This window comes from Fukomys damarensis, unplaced genomic scaffold (assembly GCF_012274545.1).
Source record: "Fukomys damarensis isolate Sample0158 unplaced genomic scaffold, DMR_v1.0_HiC HiC_scaffold_22, whole genome shotgun sequence".
NCBI lineage: Eukaryota > Metazoa > Chordata > Mammalia > Rodentia > Bathyergidae > Fukomys > Fukomys damarensis.
Genome location: NW_022900934.1, coordinates 14,172,955 through 14,183,105, shown reverse-complemented (window position 1 = coordinate 14,183,105; position 10,151 = coordinate 14,172,955). Strand labels below are relative to the sequence as shown.

The 10,151-nt window shown below is 53.4% G+C and overlaps 2 protein-coding genes across 8 annotated transcripts in view; one reads left to right on the top strand and one right to left on the bottom strand.

Moving 5' to 3' along the window:
- Nucleotides 1–3,996, top strand: part of Pcif1 (PDX1 C-terminal inhibiting factor 1) — a 10,103-nt gene extending 6,107 nt beyond the window's left edge. Inside the window, exons 10-16 of the mRNA XM_010626204.3 lie at nucleotides 755–917; nucleotides 1,601–1,773; nucleotides 1,898–1,984; nucleotides 2,067–2,251; nucleotides 2,967–3,060; nucleotides 3,155–3,330; nucleotides 3,438–3,996. Coding sequence (XP_010624506.1) covers nucleotides 755–917; nucleotides 1,601–1,773; nucleotides 1,898–1,984; nucleotides 2,067–2,251; nucleotides 2,967–3,060; nucleotides 3,155–3,330; nucleotides 3,438–3,669 — 1,110 coding nt within the window. The 3' untranslated portion in view covers nucleotides 3,670–3,996. The remainder of the gene's footprint in view (nucleotides 1–754; nucleotides 918–1,600; nucleotides 1,774–1,897; nucleotides 1,985–2,066; nucleotides 2,252–2,966; nucleotides 3,061–3,154; nucleotides 3,331–3,437) is intronic.
- Nucleotides 3,997–4,082: 86 nt separating this feature from the next.
- Nucleotides 4,083–10,151, bottom strand: part of Znf335 (zinc finger protein 335) — a 21,288-nt gene continuing 15,219 nt past the window's right edge. For 2 of the 7 annotated variants that reach the window (XM_010626203.3, XM_019207758.2), the window contains exons 18-28: nucleotides 8,996–9,255; nucleotides 7,716–7,827; nucleotides 7,254–7,628; nucleotides 6,303–6,445; nucleotides 6,064–6,218; nucleotides 5,832–5,935; nucleotides 5,667–5,744; nucleotides 5,383–5,466; nucleotides 5,231–5,296; nucleotides 5,068–5,149; nucleotides 4,083–4,980 (exon numbers count right to left, since the gene is read on the bottom strand). In XM_010626203.3, coding sequence (XP_010624505.1) covers nucleotides 4,853–4,980; nucleotides 5,068–5,149; nucleotides 5,231–5,296; nucleotides 5,383–5,466; nucleotides 5,667–5,744; nucleotides 5,832–5,935; nucleotides 6,064–6,218; nucleotides 6,303–6,445; nucleotides 7,254–7,628; nucleotides 7,716–7,827; nucleotides 8,996–9,255 — 1,587 coding nt within the window. In that variant the 3' untranslated portion in view covers nucleotides 4,083–4,852. The remainder of the gene's footprint in view (nucleotides 4,981–5,067; nucleotides 5,150–5,230; nucleotides 5,297–5,382; nucleotides 5,467–5,666; nucleotides 5,745–5,831; nucleotides 5,936–6,063; nucleotides 6,219–6,302; nucleotides 6,446–7,253; nucleotides 7,629–7,715; nucleotides 7,828–8,995; nucleotides 9,256–10,151) is intronic. The other 5 variants (XM_019207760.2, XM_019207761.2, XM_019207759.2 and 2 more) reach the window with 5 other exon arrangements.

Genomic DNA, 10,151 nt, shown 5'->3' with positions numbered 1-10,151 from the left:
TTTTTTTTTTTGGTACCGGGGATTGAACTTGGGTCCTTGCACTTGCAAGTCAGGCCACCTAACTGCTGAGCTAAATCCCTGGCCCAGCCTATCACTTCTTAAGCCTCTCCACCAGCACTAGCAATGGACTTTTCAGGACCATTTTTCACAAGTGACAAGGTTTTGTACTTCATGATAGTAACTGTACTTGGCATGTAGAGAGTGACAAATGTAGGTGGACTCACGAGCCAGTGTGACTCACTTTCATTCTTTAGTTTCACAGGTGTGATTCTGCAAAATTACAAATGCATGCAGGCATCCTTGCAAGTAACTAAAAGCTTAAGTTTTATTTATGCCTGCACCGATTGAGCTCTCTGATCTCCCTGTGTTGTAATCACCTGTCCCTGATAGGTTGCAAATGATATTAGCTGGGGACCTTGCCTGGCTTGTGTTTTTCCAGTAGTTATCATGGAATCTATCACAGTGCAAGTCCAACAAAAACTCTTGGCAATTACTGGACACACTTGTATGCCAGGGGCCTGGTAAACCCTGAAAGAATGACTGCATTTAATATTTAAACTGTCTTGTTAGGTGTCTCATGTTCCCTTGACAGTTGAATAAGATTCAGAGAAGCCAAGGGATTAGGCCAAGGGACACAGTTAGTAAGTAGCACAGCCAGTTTTAAAATGAAGGCTGCTGAAACTCTGTAGTTAATCTGCTACCCTGCTGAGGCCCTTTCGCTTCTACAAGTGCTCTGATCAGGAGTTTTCTCCAGGACCGCCTAGAGCACCTGCGGAGGCAGTGTGGTCCCCATGTGTCAGCTGCAGCCAAGGATTCTGTAGAAGGCATCTGCAGTAAGATCTATCACATCTCCCTGGAGTATGTCAAACGGATCCGAGAGAAGCACCTGGCCATCCTCAAGGAAAACAACATTCCAGGTAGGGGCAAGGTAGTGGGGAGCCAGCAGTGAAGTCATAAATTCTGTATCCCAGGCCATGATTGAAGGAACAAAGGACGGTGAGCTTCAAGCCAGGATTGGTTTGGCCAAACCGGCTGTGTCCTTTGGCTAAGTCAGTCCCGCACTATTCTGGGAAACAGGAAGAAGTGATGAGAAAAGGAGAGTCAGAAGTTGGTGGAGAAAGACAGGCCAGTAATAAGTAGATGGGCCTGGTCTTAAACAATTCTCTGGAAGACTCATTTTCTCCTGAATGAGGTATAATACCTGACCATGAGTATTGTTTGACTATTCATAACTCAACAGCTTGGCCCCCAAACATCCCCATATAAGGTATTGTAACTCAGGAGAGCAGTGTAGCTACACTTTTGCTCGCAGCAACACCCAAAGGCTTCAGCCTACTTATCTACCAGGCCCCAAGGCATGGCAGACGAGGTCAGCTTCAGTGTTGGGCATGTGGACACAGGCCATCATTTCTGCCCTAACAAACAGTTGCCTGGTGGTTTCATTTAGTTTTTAATGGCCTTTTGTCTTCTCTGTAATGAACTGGTTCAAGCCAGTTTACCGATGTGTAGAATGACACTTCCTCTCTATAAGGCACGTGGTTACATAGTAGATGCTGAGGCTGTCTGGTTGAGTGGCCCTCATTACTGTCTCTGTCCACAGAGGAGGTGGAAGCCCATGAGGTGGACCCTCGTCTGGTATACTGCTATCCATTGCGACTGGCTGTGCCTGCACCCCCCATGCCCAGTGTGGAGATGCACATGGAGAATAGCATGGTCTGCATCCGGTACAAGGGAGAAATGGTCAAGGTCAGCCGCAACTACTTCAGCAAGCTGGTAAGGGCTGTAGGGACGAGGGCCTAGATGACAGCACAGGTTGGGGCCTGGCGTTTTGCTTGAGTGCAGAAGCATGTGGCCAGTGATGAGGGACCACTCCTACAGCCAGCACTTTGTCCTACAGTGGCTCCTTTACCGCTACAGCTGCATTGACGACTCGGTCTTTGAGAGGTTTCTGCCCCGGGTCTGGTGCCTTCTCCGACGGTACCAGGTACAGGGCTCGGTCAGCAGGAGGAGGGCTCCCCTGGGATGTAGGGAGGTTCAGCCTAATGCTGACTGTGGCCACTCTGCAGATGATGTTTGGCGTGGGCCTCTATGAGGGGACTGGCCTTCAGGGGTCATTGCCTGTGCACGTCTTTGAGGCCCTCCATCGACTCTTCGGCGTCAGCTTCGAGTGCTTCGCCTCACCTCTCAACTGTTACTTCCGCCAGTACTGTTCTGCCTTCCCTGATACAGATGGCTACTTCGGCTCCCGCGGGTGAGAGCCAGGGGCTGGTGGCCCCCTTCTGCCCGTGTGTGGGATGCTCCACAGCCTAAGTCGTATCAGCCTGCTCCTTCCTGATGTTTTAGGGCTTTAGAGATAGGCAGTCTTGGGGCTAGTTGTGTACACCACTTACCAGCCATGTGACCTTGGACATGTCACTTAAACTCTGGGAGCCTCAGCTTTTCTGGCCGTGTGGACAGGCATGTGACACCTCCTAATGGCCTGTGGACTTTCCCTGTGAATTAGCCTAGGTTTGGAATAGGATCCTCTGACGCAGGCATTGGGGAGGAAGAAGTATAACACGGGCCTCAGAGACCTCACAGTCAGCTAGTAGGTGGGGGTGAACACAGATGAAAGAGGATAAGCTGTCCACAGAAGGAAGAGAGGTGGCCAGGGTGTCAAGAGGCCCAAAGCTCAGCAGCTGAGGGAGTCCTGGGTGTGACTTGTGCTGTGCTGGTTTCAAGCTCATAACTGAATGTGAACTCCAGCTCCTCCAGCTTGGTGGACAAGGGCATCCGAGCCTGAGCCTCTGTCCTCATCCATTCAGTGGACCTGGTCATTCTTTGTCCCAGGACAGATAAGGATGAATATTACCCTGTAGCCTAACCATAGCCATCTTCAGCATAGGTGCTTAAGGGTGGAGGGGCATCCATTTATGATTGAGGGACTGGGTCCTAAAGGGTCTTAGAATGCTTGCTTTCGCCCTCAGGCCCTGCCTGGACTTTGCCCCACTGAGTGGTTCCTTTGAGGCCAACCCTCCATTCTGCGAGGAGCTCATGGATGCTATGGTCTCTCACTTTGAGGTGGGTCTGGGTTTCTCACTTTGTTGGGGGCAGGGAGAATTGCCAACCAGCTGGAGGGCAGCCCCCAATGTCCATCCTATGCTTCCTTCCACAGAAACTGCTGGAGAGCTCATTGGAGCCCCTGTCCTTCATCATATTCATCCCTGAGTGGCGGGAACCCCCCACACCAGCGCTCACCCGCATGGAGCAGAGCCGCTTCAAACGCCACCAGCTAGTCCTGCCCGCCTTTGAGCATGAGTACCGCAGTGGCTCTCAGCATGTGTGCAAGAAGTGGGTGCTTGGGCTGGGCAGGGGAAGGAGGGCCGGGCTGGCCAGGCCAGGCTGCTCAGGCCAGGCCCAGGCCCGGCCCCACCCTGAGCAGCCACCTTTGTCTGCAGGGAGGAAATGCACTACAAGGCTGTCCACAACACGGCCGTGCTCTTCCTACAGAATGACCCTGGCTTTGCCAAGTGGGGGCCGACGCCTGAGCGGCTGCAGGAGCTAAACACCGCTTACCGGCAGTCAGGCCGAAGCCATGGCTCCAGCTCTTCCTCCTCATCCTCTTCAGAGGCCAAGGACCGGGACTCTAGCCGCGAGCAGGGCCCTAGCCACGAGCCTCACCCAACTTAACGTACCCTGTGGGGAGGAGGAGCCCCAGGGGTGCTCTTATGGACTGCTGGGACTCAGGCTTCTGGAGGAGGAGTGAACTCCAGGACTCTCCCCTGGGTTGGCAGCAGGACTTGGGCTGCCACTGACATAGGAATATTATGGCCCTGCCAGGGCTCCCCCTCCCTGCCTCTTTCCCCATGTCCCACCTCAGACTCAATGTAAGTCCTTTGTAAATAGGCCCAGTCCCTTCCCAACCCCACACTGACCTTCTTGCCACCTTGTTTCATTTGTAAAAGGAAATACATAACCCCCCCTAAGAATGTCTTGAGGATCTTGAGGAAGAGAAGGCTGAGAAACCTGGAGCTACTTTTGGATCACTGAGCTCCATACCTAGGCTCACCTTCTGACTCCTGGGCTTCTGGACCACATCCCAGAGACCCCACATGACTAGGTCCCTGGTGGTTTCCACCTGTGCTCACCAGATTGGAGGAGTCCATGGGCTGCATCATCTAGTGCCAGACTCCCACAGCTGGGCCAGCCCAGGTACCTCTGGAGATGAGGGCCAGTAACAGTGCCCTGTGGCCAGCCACGCCTTTGAGCAGGCAGCTGGGCTCGGGGCAGCCTCAGAGCCATCGTGGGCCTCAAGGTGCAGCACCTGTTCTCAGAACCTTTAGGCATGACATCTTGGGGAAGCAGCAGGGTCTGGAGGTACTTGGCACCCTTTACCCAGCTCAGCTCTCACCTAGGAGAGGGGCGTCTGCACCAGGGTACTGCCCTGAGGTTGGACCACTGTATTACACAGGCAGTGCCAGCTGCATTGCAGACCCAGGCTGTGTTGGGCTGTTGAGGCTTCTGCCTTTGGCTTCCTTTGTCCTTGTCTGGTTCATACTGTTACCAAGTGGACAAAGTAAGCTGGCCAGGGCTGGCTGGACTCTGGTCCCTTTATTGAGACTAAGGGGCCAGTGGGTCCATCCAAACAAAAATAAATTTCTCTCTTGAAGCCTGCCCGCAGGCTGGGGCACCCAGCATGTCCTGGCTGGGGCCCATGGTTTTCCCCCCAGACCCAAGAGCACAGGTCTGTCTCCCTTGTAGGGGCAGGAGCTGGCTGCCCAGTATCTGGAGGACCTAAGTGGGAGAGGGAGATGAGTCCCCCTACCCCAGGAGAGCTGGCCTGATATCCATGATCTGCAATGGAGCCTTGGGCTCAGTCATCGGTCAGGGTGATGACGTCGTACTCGATGCCTTGGTGCTGCAGCTGTTGAATGTGTTCAGGTACCGCCTCCTCTGTGCCAAACAGGCCCTGGGCTTGAGCCATGGCAGCATCAGCCACTGCTGCCAGGGAGGAGAAAGTGCAGTAAGCCCAAGGCCCTAAGAGCTAGGCCTGACCCCTGCCCCTGTGATCTAGGTCCAGCACCATACCTGTGACGGCAGAGTGTGCTGCAGCCTCAAGCTGAGCCTGTGTGACAAGCTGCTGGCCTGGGGACACAGGCACATACTGGATCTGGAGGGGAGAAGCTGATGAGAGGAGCCCTGGAGGAGCCTTTTGGTGCCCCAGCCCTCTCTGGCCCCCCAAGTGCCCTACCTGGGATTCCTGTAGGAATGGGGCTCCTTGTTCATACTGGATATGTGTAATCTGGCCCTCCTGTACCTAGAGAGAGGAATCCAATCTATAATCCCAGAAGGAGGTGGTGCTGCCCTCTTCCCAAAACTTCATCTTACCCAGGCCTGGCCTACCTGGATATGATGGCCGTCAGGGACCACAACGTACTCCTGGGGCAATAGGTGCTGGACACTGTCCTGAGAGATGATATACTGTACCTAAAGAAGGGTTGGGGGAGGCAGCTGCTGGGTTCCACTCACTGAGTTCTCAGAAAATGGAGTAGAGGGCCAGGGGTACCCACCAGCAGTGGCAGCGCAAGCATGGACCCTGGGAGGGCAGTGTGGAAAGTACTGTTCTTTCCAAGGTGGGGCCTTGGCAAGAACGGAGGGCAGGAGGGCAAGGCTGAGGAGCAGCTCACCTGGTTGTCAGAAGTTACGAGGTGCTGTACTGTCTGGCCATCTGCTGTGGTGATCTCTTGGATATAAGTGGCTTCTTCCTGACAAAGACAGGCCAGCTCTAGCCTCAGCTGTCTGCCCCCATCTGGTCATGACCTGCCTGCAGGACCCCCAACTCTGGTTTTTACCTGATTGGTCACAGTCTGTTCCTGGGCCACAATGATGTGTTCCTGGCCCAATGCCTGCTGTAACCGCTCTGGGCCCAGGACCCCATGACTGGACTGGAGGGCAGCTAGGCAGAGAGGGGACAATGCTCACTCAGGGTTCCCATGAGACCCTGAACGCCCAAGCCCACAGGTGCCTTCTGGGCAGTGGCTCAAGTCTCTGATCAACGCTGGTGCCCACCCTGCGATAACTCACTATGCAGTGTGGCCAGTGTCTCCTCATCACTATTCAAGATGATGGTCTGCGTGGGGGTCTGGGCTGGGGCCCGGGCTGTAGGGGTTCCTGCTTTCCTCCCATCGGGGCTGTGCAGCCGCTGGATGTGGAACTTCAGGTGCCCATTGCGGTTGAAACTGAGGAGGGAGGAAGGAAGGAGGCTTAGGACAGACAGCTCCACTAAGCATGTCTAGCAGTCCCTGCCCAGCAGCTGGCCTTACCGCTGCCCACAGAGGTGGCACGAGAAAGGCTTCTCATTGGTGTGGGTCAGCATGTGCCGCCGCAAGTCCTTTTTGTTCTTGGAGGCGAAACTGCACTGGCTACACTGGTGAGGCCGTAGGCTCGAGTGCTGTGCCATGTGAGCCTGCAGGAGAGGCAGTCAGGGCTACCACCTGGGTCAGCACAGGTGGCAGCAAGTCCTAGATCCCTACAGCCATCTGGTCAGGTGACACAGACCCAGAGAATCCAAAACTCTGCATGTGTGAGGAGTTGGGCAAAAAGTACAAACAGGTCAAGACTGCTGATGCTGCGGCCTGAGCGTGCTAACCCAGAGGAGCTGCCATTAGGTCGCTTGTGAAGTCCTGTCCCAGCTCACCCCATGTAGCCAGAAGTAACTTACAGATGCTTGATGAGACAACCTCTGATACCCTAGGGTTAGTACTGCCTAATGGGCCTCAGTCTTCCTATCTGAGCTCTGAGGGTGTAGGGTGTGGTCAGATCTAGAAACCCTCAGGCAATGGAGGGAACCCAAGGAGGGACCAGTAGTTGGCCCACTTGGCTCACCATACCACTTGCTGGCCGTGAACCTCTGTGCCTCAGTATTCTAGAAAACTTGAGTTTTCTCCCCATGCCTCATGTCATCACGCCCGCAGTGCCTTTGCTCCTACAGACCCAGCTCCACCATCCAGCCTTTCCTCTGGTGTCTTCCTCAGTAACCCCAAGTCCAATGAGTTGTTTTCTGCGTGTCTGTGCTCTCTGCCCTGCACACTGCCTTCACCCGCAGGATACTGGCATTAGTCACACTCGTGTCTGGTTTGCTGCCTGCCTAGACTGAGCTTCCTGAGGTCTGAGTCATCTCCAACCCTAGAAAGGGGTGGGCTGCCCAATAAAGGGTGTATACAAATGGGTGGCTGGCTGGCTGACAGAAGAGGCATGGCAGGAGTGGCACCTACCCGGACCTCCAGCCATTGGTGGGCACCGAAGGGGCAGTCAGGGCACTTGAAGGCACTAGGCCCTACGTGGGCCCGTTTGTGACTCTCCATCTCTGCTCGGCCAGGGAAAGCCTCGGCACAGATCTTGCAGGAAAATTTCTTTGATGCAGCATTGGCTGCAGACAGTGGGGAGAGGGGCACTACCAGGCCCAGGGCTTTGCTGGCTGCAGGAGGTGGGGAGGAAGAGCTCGGGGGGTCCCCCACCCAGTGGGTCTTGGCTGGAGATGGGGGCACACAGCCATCTCTGGGCATTCCCCCACACTGTAGCAGGGGCCACTTGGCTCCAGTGGTCAGGGAATCCGGACTGGGGAAGGAGATGGAACCATCTGCAGTCAACTGTGGAGAGACCAAGCAGTATGAGAAGATGCAGAGGTGGGGCAGGTGTTCGGGGAGGTAAGAAAGTGCTGGCTACGCCAAGCCTACCTCAATGTGGTGCAGCTGGGTTCCATCAGCTGCCATGATGTAGTGGGTGCCCGCGTCTTTGAGGGTGTCGCTCACAACCACAGCCTGGGCTGCCTCCCCTGGGGGCTCCTCACTGGGAACACAGAGAAGGGGAGGGGACAGGATGGAGGGCTATAGGAACCTTGTTCCCAAGAACAGGTATTAGCTGGGTGTGGTAGTACACACCTGCCAATCCCAGCATTTGGGTGGCTGAGGCAAGAAGATCACCATGAATGCAAGGCCAGCCTGGGCTCTCTAATGAGTTCAAGACTAGTCTGAAATACACAGCAAGACCTTTTTCCACAATAAATAAAAATAAAAATTAACCCTCCCAAAAAACCAAGCAACAGGATCCACTGAGGGTAACTGACACCATAGATAGACTCAGAGAACTCTGGGTGAAGACTAGGACTCTTCCCTGTACCAGCTGAGTCTCTGCTGTCTCTTGTAAGGATGTTTATTTAACAAGTACACAGGCCCAGCACACTGTCCTGCTCAAAAAGCAGTGACCCATCCACACGAAGGGTGAAGGCAGACAGGCAAAGGAACCAGGGGCCCGGCCCAGGTGTGGCCAAGTGGGACAGGAAGAGAGGGCCAAGCCACCAGGAGCAAATGGAGGCTCTGCCACCTTAAGCCTGGCCCTGTGGAGGTAGGGCCTCTTAGGTGCTGCAGTCCAAGAGCAGAGGGAGGATCCTGAAAGGCTGTCTGCCTGGGCACCAGCCTGGGGCTCCAGATTGCAACCCCAGTTCTTAGATGTAGGGCTCCCTCTGACATCCTCAGAGCATACAAACATTTCTGTCCTGAACTCACTCCTCGTAGGAAGGCAACATGCTGGTGCCAGGACTTAAATGCTGGCAAACGAGCCTGAGCTTGCTCCAAACGTTCGAACATCTAGTATCCTTAAAAACGAAGCTCATACAGGCTTGGGAACCAAAGGGACCAGGCTTCGAAGCCTCACCTCCAGTATATCTGACCTTTAAGTAACCTTAGGCCTGTTAATTGACCTCCTGATGTGTTTCCTCATTTGTAAAAGGACAGAAAAGGATCTTGTGGGAGTGGGGTAGGAGACATCATGATTATCCAGTTCCCGAAACATTCAAGGGGCCAAAGAATGGCAGCTCCAGACCTCAGAAGGACAGAATGTCCCTGTGCCCAATCTCCTTTCCTCCTGCTAACTAACTAGTCCTGAGCAGGAAGGTCCCAAATCTCACTGCACTAGCACTACAAAAGGCTGAAAGGGGCCTTGTAGAGGCACGTCTCACCTGTAAGGTGTGCCAGGAGCTGATGTCCCCTCCTCCATAGGGGGTGCTGTGATGACGCTGTACCCAGCTCCACCAAATGCACCAGGTGCCAAGGTGATCTGCTGTAAGTCAGGGGGGCCTAGTTGGCTCTCAGGTGCCACACTGTCCCCTGGCTCTGCCACATGGAGGGTTACCACCTGTGGAGTGGTATCTTCAGGGGAGGGCTGCCCACCAGGAGATGCTAACTCTGCTTCCATGTCCTCTGATTTCACCACGGCTACCTGCAATGGCAGCAATGGACAGGATGGGCAGGGTCTGGCAAAGGAGCTCATGTTCAAGACCAGCTCTTCTCCATCTCAGGGCCTTGAAGCTCACCACTCTGGCCAGACTCTGCTGCCACCATTCATTGATACAACCCAAGTATATTTTTTGGGTTCTTTTTTTGTACCTGCAATTGAACTCAGGGCCTTGCACTTGCCAGGCAGCCACTGCACCAATGAGCTACATCCCCAGCCCTGCAAATTCTTTCTAAAATACATTCTGGCTTTCCAAACTCCACTCGGCAACTGGACAATGACTAACAAGTATGAAGGAGAGAAACTGGGTAAAGTGGTGCATGCTTATAATCGCAGCACTTGGGAGGCCGAGGCAGGAGGATCATGAGTTCAAGTCCCACTGGGGAACTTAGTGAGACCCTGTCTCAAAATTTGAAAAAAGCAAAAAAGTGGGGAGGGCTAGGGATGTAGCTCAGTGTGAAGGATTTAGTACCTAGTACACACACACACACAGAATGGGCAGTGATTCAGCACCCCAGGGGACATTTGGCAACATCTGGAACGATATCTGATTATCACAACGGGCACTGCCAAATATCTCACAATGCACAGGACAGTGCCACAACTGAGAAAACCCCAGGGTGGAGAGTTAAGTGGCAAACCATTTAAGAAAAAAAAAATTAAAAGCAGAGCTCTATCTCACATCTTACACTATCAAGTTTGCTTTGCATGGATTAGATTGAAAGGTAACAAAACTGTAAATATATTTAAAAAAACGTAAATAAATATTGTATAATCTTGGTGCAGGGAAATTTTTGTAATCGTGACAGAAAAAGATAAAACCTACACCAAACATAAACATATTGGAGGAGAAATTTTTTTTTTTTTTTTTTTTTTTTTTT